The 17046-nt window shown below is 45.8% G+C and overlaps 1 protein-coding gene across 1 annotated transcript in view; it reads right to left on the bottom strand.

Annotated features, from left to right (window-relative positions):
• CDK14 (cyclin dependent kinase 14) overlaps positions 1–17046 on the bottom strand; it is a 2636151-nt gene that overhangs the window by 2504168 nt on the left and 114937 nt on the right. Inside the window, exon 2 of the mRNA XM_078663634.1 lies at positions 15878–15909. Coding sequence (XP_078519760.1) covers positions 15878–15909 — 32 coding nt within the window. The remainder of the gene's footprint in view (positions 1–15877; positions 15910–17046) is intronic.

Here is a 17046-nt window from a genome sequence, read left to right as displayed (position 1 = left end):
CACACACACACACGCACACACACACACACACACAGAATTTGCATTATTTCGAGTTTATACAGCTTAAAGTTGGTCCAACTGAGCACCAAACACAATGCACGTGTTTTTTTAGGCACGGGGATATTAAAAATCACAGAGTTCTGAGAAGACACCGGGACTCGAACCTGGTTTCCCTGTTCCAAAGTTGTCAGCTCTGGGAGGCACGTTTTGTCGCTTGGAGTGAACACAGCTCAATTTATCACCATTGAATAATCCAGATCCACCACCCTGGGTTTATTGCACAGTTTTCTTCGTTTCCTGCAGCTTTCAGGCCATAGAGTGTTTTAGCTTGCATTCCTGCAAGGTTCAATCTCTGTGCACACATATGCTGATGATCCTCAGCCCTGCTTTACACTTTCTGTGTCTCTTATCAAGCAACGAAAGAAAGTGAACGCAATGCCTTGGAAATTTTTTGTTGATTGCATGCTCCAAAGAGAGACAACGTCAGAAATATTTGTGACCAGGAATATTCCATTTAAAAAAATCATTATTATACGGCCAGCCTCTTGAGCCTTACTCCTCTAGTCAAGGTCTACAACTAAAAATGATCCTCACCTACAACTTCGAGTTGAGGCCCCCTGGCGAGTCCATGAATCTTTTCTGCTCTATGTTAAAGACCTCACAGTCTCCCTTGGAGTCCCTGGGTGGAGGTTTGCCTGCCAACACACACCATGAGGTGGGGATTCATATGCACATGGCCTACCAGTTATAGATGAATTAGTGACTATTCAACAATTACCCTCTTGTATTTGGTGTTACAGAAGCAGTCTTGGCACTTTGTCTCAACTACAAATGTGTATTGGGCAGAGAGAAACTTTTGAAAAAGGAGCAAGTCAGCTGTTCCTATGCATATAGGATTATGGTGAATAAATTTGAAGTTGTTTTCCTACTAATTGGGGTTGTGTCTGACTTTTTATTTGATGTGAATTTGAGAGGGTTTAATATCATTTTGTGGATTACCAGTCTTGTATTTTGGTGATCAGAAACTTCACATACTTGCTGGTCGATGATAAGAAAACTGCTATTGCATGAATCTCAGGCGCAAACTTCCAAAAAGTAAAAGTGGTATCATGCCTAGGCTTCTGCAAAGTCCACACTGATTCCCTCTCAAAACATTGAGAATCCACAAAGGATGTAAAACAGCAGCTAGATGCTGCCTAAATCAGGAACTCAAACCATATAAAACCGGCTCCGAAAGAACTCAACTAGATCCCAGTACAAAAAAAACAAAATTCACAGTATTTTCCACTTTTAAATACCGAAGAAGAAAAGAATACCTACATCCAAAAACTAATCTTCCAATACACTCACATTCAGAAACTCAAGTCAAGAAGGGCAAGACTGATCATTCCATCCAGAAACAGGGAAGGAAAAGAAGAAGCAAAAATAATTCCTGTTCACCTGAGAACCCCTTGGTCCCTACTTCATGGCATTGTCCAGCTCAACATGTTTCAAAACAGTGCTTGTCCCAAGTGAATCTGCATGGGCTGTATTTGTCTGTGATTGACTATGGCAGCATGAAATAATCAAAAGAAGAATGACGCCTACCCTTTTGTATTGAGCATGAGAACGGTTCCAGTTTCATTGAGTGCCCCCCAAAAAAAGCCTTGTGGCAACATAGTCAACACTGTACTAATAAATTAGTACATGAATTAAATATATATTGTATACACACTTTATCTCTATTATTGTGGTTAAGAACGTGTATTGTTTAAAGTTTTACCACAACAGCACCTATTTGTGGCATCCAGGACTCTTGTTCTGCTCAGTCTTTGAGCCTTCATTTTCATTCTTCAGAAAATAATTACTGCTGTCTTGGCACTAATACCTGTAGAATTAAGTTTTGTTGGGACAACACAGCCTCTTGCATTTTCTCAGATTATTTTGCCAAAATCTTTGAGTGGGTTTCCGATTCACAAACGGAGGTATGGTATTTTGTGAGCTGTAATTTGACTCGTATTCATTCACCATTGAAGTGGTTTCCAGCACTCATAGACCAGCCACAATCATGTCAATCATTCTGTAAGCTTTGGGGACATCTGATGGCCGATTAGCACCCTTCCATAAAATTTCACATTTAAATTTTATTAAACCATATCAGATTGTAATGTGAAATAAGTGTAGTATTTCTGGGAGAGTGCTTAGCAGCCCCTTGTGTTTTTTTTATATACTTCAACTAGTGATCAACAGGCATGAAGCTGTGTGGCTTAAGCACCTTCTCTCTACTCTGACAAAATGAAGGTTTGAATCATGTACTGCTTAGCAAATTTTGCTGCAAATGTTTTTTCTTGTGTATTGAGCAGCGGGTAGCCTATTTTTCTCCACTAGCAACCACGCACAATATTAAAAAATTTAAAACAAATCCAACTTTAATAGTAATTTAAATGAAAAATGAAATGTCGGTGTCAGAAGAAGTTCTAGTGATCCATAGGTGGAAAATATACTGGCCTTTCGAGCCTAGGCATTGTACCAAGAATCATTGCGTGTGGCTCAAAGAATCGAAATGAGACCCTTGCAGTTAATGCTCAGCCTCACTGCTTCATATCCATTGTTCCATAGGATCCAAAGTTCCTTAGGGGATTGTATACAGATGAGAAGATGTGCAAAATGTACTGTGGGCACTTACGCAAGCTAGATAGCTACTGTATAATACTCACAACTAGGATCACATGGGCTAAGTAAAATCACTACTTTTTTACATGGTTTTTGCTTAATTAAGCCTGAATGTATCTGCTTGTAGAGGCTGAAGCAGATTTTCTGATGCTTTCCTCATTGCTATCTCACACTGACACACTAAGCATGTGCTCATTGTTGCGCTGCTGTGCCCTAGGAGTTAAATTAACATAAAAACCAAGACTATACTATTGACATGACAATTGCCACACTGTAGCCAAAGTTCCAATGAGCCAATAGTCAATGCCGTTGCAGGTCCTTGTATCAGTTTTTAGCCTCTCCATGATGGTTCTGTGTTTAAGCCAATATGAAGTCAGACGAATGTAAAATAACTTGCTCTGCTGTTTGTTTACCCAGACTAAATCATTTCACAGAGCAGGTAAACTACTGAGGTAAGCCACTTTAAAACACTACAATGTGTGAATGATGGATGAAGTGGAAGGGGTACAGAAGACCTTTCTCGTTGCCCTGTAGAATGAAACATCTTACAGACTCATTACACGTGACAATTGTTAAGGAGTGTGAAGATTGCACCACCAAGGCTAGCAATACTAGGGCTCCACTTAACTCTATTGGTCAGATTTAATGGTGCTTTTGGGTTGAAACACAAGAAACCACTTGGAAAGAGCAATTATTGGGGACATTTGGTAATTACGTCTCATTCCTCCAGTAATTTCTTATTTTTCCACTGAGTTTTATCCAAAGATTTCCGCTATTTCTCAATTGTTTATGTATCCCTGTGTGGAGCAATCAAATATCAACCTTCCAAAGATTCCGCTCTCTCTAATGCTGGTGTAGTGTTCCAAAGACCAAGAGCATCTAAATAGGTTTAATCTTGAAAACCTGCTAACCGTTTCAATTGGAGGGGTTATATTCCAAGAAGGAAGGAGTCAGAAATGATACAGGGTTCGCTCACCTTCCCAAACATTTAACCACCTATCCATGCCATCACCTGCTCGAAGTTTAGCCAGAAAAAAGCACTTGTGGCAAATCCAGAGACTGTACAAGTTTTAGTGTTTTATCGCGCAATATTAAGTGTTTAAAAAGTCATCTTTCATGGGGACCCATGAAATATTAAACAGATTGCACAGGTCCCTTTGAAATTTCGGTTTCATCATTATAATCTCATGCCACTGGCCTCCTGGAGTCCCTTCACTGGCTTCCAATCAGGAAACGCATTAAGTTTAAGGCCCTTACCATGGCGTTTAAAGATCTGCATGGCATTGGGGCTCTCTATTTGCGGAAGAGAGTTGTCTTCCACCATCCAACCAGAGCCTTACGTTCGGCTGCCATGTCACTGGCGAGGATCCCTGTAATCAGGCGTGCACGGACTGGGGTCCAATCCTTTCACGCGCCTGGAACGATCTGCCGCTTGCTCTGAGAAAGAGCGAGAATTTGGCATCTTTCAGGAAAGATCTTAAAACGTGGCTGTTCGGCCTTTAATCTGCCCCTCGTTGGATGAGTTATGCTGTGTTTGATCTGTCAGTGCCGGGACACTCTGCTAGAGTAGCTGAGCGCTTAATAAAACCTATCATAACATAACATAACATAACATATAATGAGAGCTCAAACCACTCTGCAAAGCTCCACCATTTACAACTGTTTAATAAGCATTCTATTCATGAAAAATGGCTGAAAAAATAAACATAAGCTCTTCATCAACTAATCACAGCTCTCTAAACCTTTATCCTTCAATGCCTGCCTGATATTTTTGTAACAAAAAATTCTCAAGAACTACTGAATGGATTTACACCAAAACACAAGCAAAGTTATAAATATATTTACAGATGCTCAAAGTGTAATGTGCTATTCATAACCCTGTTCTTGAACGTGGGATGGGTTCATGGTTCACGAGATGTGAAACCTTCAGTGCCTCATGATTACTGATTCCTCCCTCAAAATGTATGCTAACATATAGATTACCCTTAACAGATTGGCGTGTATTGGTTTTCCTGCGCCATAGTTCACAACCATATCCAGAGCACAGGGGTTCAACTCTGTTCATTGAGTTAACAGAACAATAATTTGGTCTTTGGAGCATAGCCCCACCCGTTTTTCCCTGTAAAAGCACTAACCTGGAATATGTGACAAATTAAACAGTGTTTTCCCAAATCAGTCAAACTGTGATACGGACAATGAATTTGACCTCTCCACTGTAGTAGAAAACATGTGCAATAGGTTTCCTTTGCCCTCATTTATTTCCACTGGCCTGCCATATGAGAGCGTGAGGGACAGCATGTGTGTTGTGTACTTTGATTATCACCTGCAATAGTGATTCTTCAACTTTAAAATGTTGTACATCAGCCTGAAGACATCCATCAAAATACAACCACATTTGGGTCGCAGTGCATTTTGTGCATCACTTTCTCAGCACTATATTTGAGTGAACTGTGAGCCGCATAATCCAGACACCATTAATGCTTTCATGGGTATCCCTTTCCTTTGAAGCCAGTGAAACAGACCTCTTGTAGTACGCTTTTCAAATGCGGGTGCCAAGATTAAATTTTAATATGCATAATAAAAGACATTCTCTGCAAAGACATGAAGTAGCTGAGAAGTCAAGTTGTCATAGTCTGGCGCCTGCGATGCTGATGTAAAACAGCCTTACAAGCACGAGAGATTTATATCCAACCATTTACACGGTTAAACAGAAACCCATACATTTGGCAGCATTTCTGGAAAGGGGAATGTTTTGTCTGTAAAACCGTTATATGTGATTTGCTTCACAATAGGAGAAGCATCCCAGCTGCTCTGAACAAAGAAGAGAGGATCATGGGAGTTTGGCGCGGTGGCTGCTGTCGTCATCAACATTCGAACAAATATCTTCAGACAAACCTTAGAACTGGATGAAACAGATAGTGACCCACATTGATCACCTTCAGAGGTGCCTCCCAGTCATAACACAAAGAACAAACACCACGAGGGACGCTGCTGAAAACCCACACAGAATGATCTCATGACGTTGCACACAAAAAGTCTAGTTTGTCCGTATTAGGTGAAAAACAACTATTACAGATGCGAGGTGGGGCCCCTGATGATAATAACAAAATCCTTAGTGCAACAAAGGGTCACTTTGTTCAGGATGACAAATCAGGGACAGCTCAGAGTAACATTTGGAGGGCAGAAGGAACTCAGACTGCCTCTTGTAGGTTCACGGGTTGTTCTGGTGGAAAAATAGGACAAGGTCACAATAAAAAGACGCTAAAGGCCACTGTTGTAGAAGCTGAAACACCCTTCCATCGTGCTAACATGAATCCAGCCAAATTCCCCCCACCATTCTGTAAGGAATTCAACCCACCTATCTTCACTCCAATGCCCCCTCTCCTGTCCTCTTTTCCCCGTCTTCAAAGAACTCTTCCCTTAACTTAAAAGGGCCTACTGGTCCTGCATTTCCCCTCTACCCCACAGAACTATACTGTGTTTTGAATTTTTGACAGTTAACCGTTTAATGAGTCCCAAACTCTAACGTTACTTTCTGTTTTTACCCGCCTTTTCTAGCCTGCTCTAATATGGGAAACAGCCTTTACAACAAGGTTTTTACCTCGTTGTGCCTTTACCACGCATTTTTTTGCGTGCATGTTTTACAGCGAATATGTATTTAAAAGGCATGCCAATACCATGCATTTAAGGTAAGTTGGGGCGGGTGTGGGGTCTCCCCCCACAAATACATTGTTTTTAAATCTAAAAAAAATGTGTGGTATTGGCATGTGTTTTAAATACATATTCGCAGTAAAAACATGCGCGCGAAAAAATGTGTGTCAAAAGCATGCAAAGTAATTGCATGCATTGTACCATCATACACCCCTCTAATATGTATGTTCACATTACTTCCCTTGAGCCTTTCCTACATCACCAGTTCTCTTTGCACTTGTGTGGTAAAGGCTGGTCCAATCCTGCTGTAGTCATAGGGTAGATGCGCTACAGAAGACACGACATGAATAATTACACACAGCAGGCCACACTGTTGTCAGAAGGCATAATAAAGCAAACAACAAGAGAAAGATTCATTAACATCATTGACTTTAAACAGCTGTTTCCCTGCATAACAGCAATATAAGAACACTTTGTCTTCTATTTGTCCTAGCATGATGTCAGAAATATCGCATTTAATCAAGTTAAACAAACACTAACCATAAAATACAATAAACAAATATTTAGAGTCATGTACGACAATACCATATGGAAATAAATCAGAGCTTTTTACTGTAGCACCAACAAAGTCCATAAACATTTAATACCGGTATACAGGCGGCCATCATGGCAAGCGAAATGGAGGCATGTGCTAAGAATTACGAGAAGGTCTGTGCTACCATTGATTACACTATTACATCAGTAGCAAAGAGTATAAAAAGAGTTGCACATCCTAAAAAAGAGAATTTTGGATGGTAGTATTTTAGAAAATCTCAAAGAGCAGTATGGTGCTCAAAGCACTGAAAAAACATCCTGACACCTAAGTTGTTTTGTGTAGTTCCAACACTATTGAAGGACCACAATAGTACAGTATACAAAGGAGGTTGGAGTACACCCAACTGTATTTCAAAGTGACAGTACAGACAACCAAAAGTCTGATGCTGGTTGGTGTTGAGCTTCATAAACCCTTTGTATTCTTCTTCCATGGATAATACAAAGATGTACATGGTGTCACAATGCTTTGCATACATGAGGCGCACAGCCTGTAGTGTTACAAAGTTGTAAGGAAGAAGATGAACAGCCGACACCTGTTTTGTCCAAACTGGACTGGACTTTATCACTGCTGGAAGAGTGAATGGGTTTTATTCCACATGGAAGCTAAATTGTGGTTCAAGTTGATAGACTGTGCAACTGAGCAACAGGCTTAGAAATAAAGTACTTTCAGTGGACTTCAGGTTTCATGCAATTTGAAGTGTCATTCGAGGATTACTATGATTGACAGAAGCCTACATAAAAGGAGTGTGAGTTTAACATGTAGGAGGAGGGTCAGATTTATACTACAGCTACAGAGGGTTGTATGATGTGAAACATAGCAGTTATGACTCAAAAATCTATTTTCCATTATGTCTGTTATTCGAAGCTAGTTCTGTAAAAGAGCTGCCAGATTCATAATAAAGTAAATTGACAGCAGTAGAGACCATGCCTGAATGAAAAGGGGGGGCCCTCGGCCCCCCTGCACGCATGGCGGCGCGGCGACCGTCGCCCCCCCTTTCACCATGGTTGTCTCTCGACGGTGGGGGCGGGCCCTCGGGGGCGCGACCCACCGCCGATTGGCCGGCGGCCTCCCTGACCCGGATGCAAAGTAGAAGGTCCGGGTCAGGGGGGGCGGGCTGCAGGAGGGGCGGGTCGGGGGGCGTGCCCCCCCCGCCTGGCCCCTCGGGAATAAGAGGTGGGGAGCGCCCAGGAGACCCCCTTGTCCCTGGACGCTCCCTCACTGAACAGTGTGCCCCGCGCTCGGGGCTTCTTTGTTTATTGATTTTTTCCCTTTGTTTTACAGGCGGGAAAACGGACCCCGAGATTGGCAGCGCGGAGCACCGTGGACGCGAGGCGACAGCGTGTGATCTTATTTTTTGTCTTTTAGGAGGCCAACCGCGTCGAGCTAAGAGCCAGCCGCGAGATTATCGGCCCAGCAACGTCGGGGCAGCCGCCGGGGAGATCAGCGTCGTCGGGACAGCCGCCGGGAAGATCAGCGTCTGCAAGGGACGCGAGCCGGCAGCAAAGGCGGCGGGAGCAGAGGCGTTTTTTCCCAGGGTTGGGTTGTATTACTAAAGCGGCGCGCACGGCGACCGCTTAAGGTATTGGGGAACGAGGGTAGGGGAAAGACTGTGGCCCGACTGTGGCCCGTGTGCTCCCTGTGTCATTTGCTCACGCGAAGGCTCCTAGAGCATTCTTGGTGTGTTTTCCTTCGTTAAGCAAGTTAAGCAGGGTCGACCAGGGCAGCACCTGGATGGGAGACCCCATTTAAGGAGTGATTTTTAACAAATGTGTATGAATTTATAATAAATAGGTGCGGGGGGCGCGCAGAATTGTTTTACAATTATAAATGAAAGTGAATTAAGGTTTATAGATCTTTGAATGCTGCTTGATTTGTATTATTGAAACTGCTTTTAATTGCAAGCCTCCAGTGTTTTTAAAACGAGGGTTCTGTTTTCCCTACAATCAGCCCACCTTTTTTATTACGTGCTGGTGATACGTATCTCTATTGCAGACATTTAACGACATTAAGGGTGCAATAGGTCGTTTTTAGGAGGGATATTGTGGTGATTTGTGCTGATTGTGCTGATATTACTTTTTTGTGGTGCACAGCAACAAGGCGGTTAACAGGGGGGTTCAATTGTCTCCTTGTACTCACACTTGGTTTCCCTAAATCTGCCCTTGTTTCATTACACTGTGCTAATACATGTCTCAATTCCAGGCAATTTAACGAGATTTTGGGGTGCGAGTCTCTAGCGGACAGGACCTAAGGCCATTCAGCACGCAACGTGGTGTGGACGGGGACCGCTGATCATTACCGCCGGCGAGGACGCAGGACTGGTCGGTAAGAGGGGTACGGGGGGCTGGCATTCATCGCTCCTGGTGGCCGCCGGGTGGGTCTACATTAGGTTTACTCACCCCTTACATAAGCGGACAAGCCGCTAGTGTTGCGGTCGCCGTTGCATGGTGTTGAAAGCCCCCTGGTGACCCTCCATCAAAAAGGTACACATAGTTGACCTGTTGTGATATTAAGAGAGTAGGCCGCGGTTGTTTGGGGTGGTATCATGCCAGGTCCGCGGGGTGGAAAAAGTGGGTCCAACATGGAGGCTATGATGCGGGCCATGATGCGGGAGATGAGTGAAATTAAGCAGCAGCTAGGGAAAGTTAATGAGCTGGAAGCACGGTTGAATGAGAGGCATGGTGATGCCCCGGGCCCATCGGGCAGGCCTATCCGCCAGAGGGTGCCACCAGTGCCAAGGGGGGAATTTGTCACCCCACCTAGTAAGTCTAAGTCCAAAAGACCCAGGTATGCTGCCCCCGCCCCAGGGCCAGTAGAGCCGGTACCGGCCGTGCCGCCGGCGGCCGTTCCACCCCCGCATATACCTATGCCTACACCCCTTGCCCCCGTGGCGCCGGTGCCTGTAGGTCAACCAGTAGACGCTGGGTCTGCTCCCCCACCGGTGCCCACAATCCCGGGTACAGGCTCGCCACACCCGGCACCCGCCTTGCCTGCTGCGCCGGTACCACCGGGCATAACCCCAGTGGTACCTGTTGTCCCGGGTGGGAATTTAGACTAAATGCCACCTGAACTGTTGTCCCAGATAACGGCCTTGATGCCATGGCTCCAAAAAGGGGGAGCTTTCCCGAACTCTGCAGACCATGCAGCAGAGGCGGCGAAGTTTGTAGAGAAAATCAAATCAGCAGCGGTTGCCGACAGTGTTGCATTGCCAGTATCTTCTCCCCTTGCAGGTCCAAGTCTTCCTCAACTGGACGGAGCTAATGGGCAGCCGCCCCCGGTGCCCGCACTTGGTAAGGAAGTGGCATTGCCACTCTTGGGGGACGGTGTTTTACCTTCCAGGAGTGAGAATTTGGCTCAGCATGTGTCGTTAGCCGTGAAGGAGATGATTTGGGCAGACAAATACGTTTATATCTATTCTTTGTTGTTAGATAATAGGGAAATGGAGCAAGCGAAAACACTGAAAGAGTGGATGCTCCCAAGCGAATGGAGGGTGCAGTGTGCTAGATTTAGGGTTGAGGAAACTCTCAACAACTGGATGAAAGCTTGGGCTGTATTCACTGCTATTAAAGCTGAGCGACCTCCAGATTTACAGGCACCATTGGCATGCTACTCGAGCAGGATTGTGGGATGGAGTGAGCAGTATTCTGGGGAGGCATGGAAAGGGTATGATGTCAATTTCAGGAAGGCATTGGAATTTAATAGAACATTGGCATGGGACACGGTGGACTCCATGTCTTGGCATAAACAGTTCTCGGATACTGCACCCCCCCCCCAGTTCTCCGGTTCAGTCAAGGTGTTCTCTGCTAGACCTCAAAAGCCCTTTCGGCCCCCCCAAACGAGTGAGGTGCCTGGGAAGTTTAGGACCAGTGGGCCAGACAAAAAAGGAGTATGTTGGGATTTTAATAGGCGCACCTGCACAAGGGCCGCGTGTAAGTTTAGACATGCATGTTCCTCCTGTGGTCACCCCTCTCATCCAGAAACTGCCTGTAGGTCCAAGCAGGGAAACACAGGTCAGAGGGGTAGGGGAAAGCCACTATAAGACAAACAGGTTAGGCCCCCCCACTCCAGTGGATGTGGTGGCAATGATCCCATGGTTGAACAGATACCCGGACCACACATCGGCCACCCTACTCCAAGAAGGTTTTTCTAAAGGCTTTAGGATCCCGGCAGCGGGATACACAGGCAGCGCGCACTGTAGAAACCAATTGTCAGTCAAGCACAATCCGGCTGTGGTGGCCGCCAAACTTGACAAGGAGCTATCGTTAGGCAGGATAGCTGGCCCTTTTACTGAAGTGCCAGTACCCAATTTTGTGTGTTCCCCATTAGGAGTTGTCCCCAAAAAAGAGAAAGGGCAATTCAGATTGATCCACAACCTGTCAGCACCTAGGGGGACGTCACTGAATGATGCCATTGATGAGGGTATCTGTAGTGTTAAATACGCCTCTTTTGATCAGGCTGTTAACTTATTACAGGCCACGGGACCCGGGGCGCAGATGGCGAAATCAGACATAGAATCAGGCTTTCGCCTCCTCCCGGTCCATCCAGCGGATCAGCATCTTTTAGGCTTCACCTTTGGGGATATGTTCTACATGGACAAATGCATGCCCATGGGTTGTTCTATATCTTGCGCTTACTTCGAGATGTTTAGCTCTTTTCTTGAATGGGCCATGAGACAAGTGACGGGCCATCAGCGGGTCATGCATTATTTAGATGATTTCCTCTTCCTGGGTGAGGCGGGATCTCAGGAGTGTGCACTGGCATTGCAGGAATTTTGCGTGCTCATGCGGGCTTTTGGAGTCCCGCTTGCGCCCGGGAAGACGGTTGGCCCGACCACCTGCTTAGAATTCCTAGGCATTGAGATTGACTCAATGGAAGGATGTTTTAGATTACCTAGGGACAAGGTGGACAAATTCAAAACAGCGCTACATTTATGCCTCCGGAAGGAGAAGGTCACTCTGCAGCAACTACAGGAGGTGGTAGGGCAATTGAATTTGGCACTGAGGATCATCCCCATGGCTCGCCCTTTCTCTCGCTCCATTGCTCAAGCAATGAAAGGGCTGAGGGAGAAGCACCACCGCACTCGGCTATCGTCTGAAATTCGCCAGGATATGCTTATATGGATGGCATTCCTGGAGGATTTTAACGGCAGGGTGGTCTGGCCTGGCCCGCTCACAACATCAGCAGAGTTGGGCCTGTGGACTGATGCTGCCGGTAGTGTGGGCTTTGGCGCCATCCTAGGGAACAGGTGCGTCGCTCAACAGTGGCCGGAGGTATGGAGGACATGGGGTCTGACCACCAATATTGGCTTCCTGGAACTCTTCCCAATATGGGTGGCATTGGTGGTCTGGCCCGAACACCTATGTAATCAATCAGTGGTGTTTTGGTCAGACAACATGACGGTGGTGGAATGTATCAACCAGCAGGGAGCACGATGTCCTTTCATACTCCGTCTGATCAAAGAAACTGTTTTGCAGTGCCTTAAATTGAATGTCGTTTTTAAGGCCAAACATGTCCCTGGTGTTCTGAACAATGCAGCTGACTCCCTCTCTCGCTTAAAAATGCAGGTTTTCAGGGAGCATCTTCCTACAGCAGACCCCTCACCAGCGCACTTCCCAGCAGTACTTTGGCAGATTGGTGCCCCAGATTACAGGACCTCGTGGTCGCTAGCCTAGCCCCCAGGACCAGGACGGCTTATGAAGGGGCGTTTTTGTCTTACTGTACTTTCTTGGGGCAGCAATGCGAGGTGCTATGGGCGCGGGAGGATGGCTTTGCGGCCTACCTAGAATGGATGCATAAGGAGGGGCGCTCGGTGGCAGCGGCAAACAGACATAGGGCAGCGGTGTCATTCTACGCTCAAGCTAGGGGCTTGCGTGATCCCACTAATACCTTTATGGTACGTAAGGCTTTGAGGGGTTGGCGCCGTATTCAAGGCCACCATAAGGATAAGAGAAAGCCCATAGGATTAGCACGGCTGACAGCGTTACTGGGCGCGCTGAACGCGGTTTGTAGCTCGGAGTGGGAGGTACTTCTTTTTAAGGCTGCATTCTCCTTGGCATTTTATGGGGCGCTGAGAATTAGCGAACTTGTGGCAGGTTCCAAGTCAGACCTACTGGGCGGCTTGCAAAGGGCTAGTGTGACGATAAGGGAGGACACCATGTGGGTGACGATTCAGAAATCAAAGACCGACCAGGAGTCTAGGGGCCACACCATAGTCCTCCAACGGGCCCCTGCTAACCCTTGCTGCCCAGTGAGGCACGTAGAATTATTCCACAGGCAGCTGGTGGGCACAGCGGGCAGGGCACTGCTCTGTCATGCTGACGGTAACCCCTTGACCAGGTACCAATTTAGGAGGGTGTTGGAGATGGTGGTCAGGAAAGCAGGTCTTGACCCTAAAGAGTTTGGCTCTCATTCCTTTAGGATTGGGGCAGCAACGGAGGCAGTGGCGGGGGGCCTCCCAGTGGAGAGAGTGAGGGCAATTGGGAGATGGTCTTCTGCATGTTACAAACGTTATGTACGAATTGACATGCTATGATTACAGGGCACTCACGCTTGGTTTGTCTCCGCTCTCTTACAGTTTCTCAGACCTGTTACGCAGGGGAGGAATTTGTCGTCGGGCACCGACAACATACATCAGCACGGAGCTGCAGCCAGGACACAATGAAGAAAAGTGTTTGGATTGTGGGTCACTCTTATGTAAGACGAGCAGAATGTGTTTTTATGTCAGGTGACAGGGGGAAAAGGGCGGCGCAACTGGGGTTGGACATCACGTTCTTCGGGAGAGGGGGGCTGTGTCTCAACCAGTTTAGGGGCTTCTTCCAGGGGCTTTTAGCGCGCCGGCAATCTCCCCCGTCAGTGGTGATACTTCACCTTGGGGAGAATGATTTGGCCACACTGGGAAGGCGCATTCTGATCGAGGAGATTATCTCAACGGCGGGGTGGATGGCCAGGACCTGCCCGGGTTGCACACTAGTATGGTCGCAACTCATACCTCGATTACAGTGGCGGGGGGGGACTCGGTCAGGGCGTTGAATCACTCGGTAAAGAGGATCAACTCACGATTGGATAGGTTGTTTCGAGCCCCCCTGTTACAGTCAATACCTCACGGGTGTATTTGGGACGACAGGTATTACTTGAGGGACGGAGTTCACTTAAATGAGGAAGGGAATGTCCTGTGGTCTGACAATATCTGGGCCTGGCTAGAGGGATTTGCGAGTAGGAGGGTTTCTTAGGAATGGGGGTAGAGGGGGGAGGCCAGATCGTCGGTTAACAATGCTGGCCTGTGGCGGTAAGGTCATTATCGGTGAGCACATATTTGAGGTCTGAGGGGGTGGGCATCATCCTATGGAGGTTCCCGCCCAGGGGGAGGGGCCTGCGGGCCACTCCTAGAACTCCAGGGGCAAGGTAATTCATGCTGCAAAGGAGCGCGGGTAGGAGTAGTTCACGCTTTCCTTAGGCTGGTAGCCACCCCGCGCGCATATACTCATGACGTCACCAGCTGGCGCAGAGTAAGGGCCCTCCTTCAGTGGGTAAATGGAGTTCAGGGCGTAGACCGGGCAATTCCCGGGGTAACACTGCGCATGCGCACATCTCAGGGGGAGGCGCAGCTTGTAGGACCTGACACCGGTAGTGACCCTGCCATATGGCCAGAAATGTACAAAAATCAAGGCGAGGATGTTTTTAGACTCGGTTAGGAAACAACATGTATTAGAGTTTTGTTAAGGTCAGGCTCTCAAACTTGTTGATAATAATTGTGTATTTAATGTCCTGCTGATTTTTGTATAAATTGTTGATTATGCAATTAAAACCTTTTTTAATTTCATACTTTAATAAATACGGCCGGGCGACTAGCGCCCGCCTTCCAAAAGTGAAAATGTCTCGTGTCCACGTTCCTGGGTGTTGGGTGCCGGTTTGGGGGGGAGGCGGCAGCTAGTCGCTGACCATGTGTGAAAAGTCAACTATACTATAGGAAGATGTTACAGTAGGCGCAGGATATGATGGTAGGTCCGACGGAATTGTGGAGCTGACGCTTGGTCCACAAAGTCAAAGTAAACTTTATTTACAAATAGGGAATGATTTAGTTGGTGACTCAAGTGAGAAATCTGGTGTGTATTAGAGAAACACACCTACTGAGGACTCGTACAACCAAGATATCCCGGTATCCGATGCAAATCAATCACTTACAACAAGAATATAATTAACCAGGCATCCCAACAGATTATAATCCTCCTTGTGCAATGTAAGAGTAGGAGACAAAGGATGGAACTGTCTACAGATGGAAATCTACTATCCAACCGGAGAACCACCTGGAAAACCATCCCTCTCTGCGAATCTTCTCAGAAAGACTTGGCAGCAGAGATCAACTTAACATGTGGGAGAAAGTCTTGGCAGTACCTTACATTAAGGCATCTTGGCGGAATAAAATATCTGGGAGGTGAGTTTCCACAGCAGAATCATTTTAAGCCTGTGCATATGCATTGTTTTCCCTTTAAATAGATTGTAAACTCTATGCAACCATATATGGAGAAATGTTTGGGATGCAAAATGCTAAATCGTACAAAAAATGTGTTAGGCCTGGGTGGTGGGACCCACTGCGAACTGCATTGATATTAAATCTTCGCCTCTAAAGGGTATGCTTGCTCGGTCGCACTGACAAGAGAATCTTAATAACATGCCATCTCAAATATTTGCTGTTCTTTGAACCGCAAAGCTAACAGGGGATCACGTTTACACAGAGACATGAGAGTGCGGGGCCTTCAGCAAATACTGGCATGTGGCAGCGATTAAAAAGGTTAAACTGTCTTTGGGGAGACAGAGTGTGCTTGAGAAGCGAAGCAACCGCAGCGGCACATATACCTTCTCATCTTAAGAAGGAAAGGTCTGCAGAAACAAAGCCACTGTAATGCACCCTTTCATTTCCCAAGATCACAAAAAACAACAATCATAAAACACAGCTCATGCAAAAGGACGGAAAGCTGAGCCTACCTCTTCGAGTCCATTATCGTCTTTCTTCAGAGCTGTAAGAAGAAAAAACAATCACCAGTTAGTATGGTATGCATTTCAATGCATAAAGAAAGGCCACCAGAGACAAACAGAGAATGGAAACACGTCTTAAGCATTAAAGCATTTATAAAATAAATCAAGAGCGAGAGAGACGCACAACTTATATATACAAATGTACTGAACTTTATTTAACTGAAAGCAAACAGAAATCAACGAAGAGATGACAGCAGTAGGAAACAATTGAAGATCGGATACAAAGCTGTGCTAAAAAGGAGAAGGGGTGGTGGAGGCATTGAAGCTCTCTTTAGACCTGTGGCCGGAAAGAGCTGGGAGTTTCCTTAAAGGTGACTCTAATAATCAAATTAAATCGCAAATGGTGAGCGTAACAGTAGGGTATTTGCATTTATAAATGGTAGAGAAAAATCAAATTTGGAATATATCTAGAGGTGAAAAATAGATTTGTAAAGCACACGTTTATAGGCAATCTGTGTTTTACTGTTATCAATCGGTCTTGTAGTTTTGTTAGATGGAGCAGGCCCTAAAGGGTAAAAGTGCTGCACTGGGAAGCATAAGTTGGAGTAGCAGAGCAGTAAACATTAAAAGGGATGTGAAAAAGTAGATTATTAGTTGGGGTTGATTGCAGGCCACCATAAGTAATACCACTATTCTTGTTAGGTCTAGAAAAGGTTTCAAAAATGTAAACCTGAGATCAACCCCTGACACCAATGCTGCAGAGCAGACAACCTTAACTTAAGAAAATATGTAAATCATTGAGAAGTACCAAAACAACTAAAAAGCAAAAAACACAACACAATAAAATCCCACTGCAATCTATACAAATAGAGAATACATTAATAAACAAATTGACACCAAAACAGTAACAATCCAATGAGGGGAACGGGAGATACACATTTTTAAAGCTTTAAATAAAAAATTATGCCAAAAAGCATTAAGCGTTACCTTCGGTTATCTGGTTGCCCTTGACAGGTAACTAGGTGGGATTTAAAACTAATCGCAACAATCAATCAACCAATCAGACATTTGTAGAGCACACTACTCACCCGCAAGGGTCTCAAGGTGCTAAGGGGGGGGGGGGGGGTGCTACTGCACGAACAGTCAGGTCTTGAGAAGCCTTCTGAAGGCCTTTAGGT

Source organism: Lissotriton helveticus, chromosome 10, assembly GCF_964261635.1.
Source record: "Lissotriton helveticus chromosome 10, aLisHel1.1, whole genome shotgun sequence".
Classification (NCBI taxonomy): domain Eukaryota; kingdom Metazoa; phylum Chordata; class Amphibia; order Caudata; family Salamandridae; genus Lissotriton; species Lissotriton helveticus.
The sequence above is the reverse complement of the archived record's forward strand: the minus strand, read 5'-3'. Positions and strand labels throughout refer to the sequence as shown.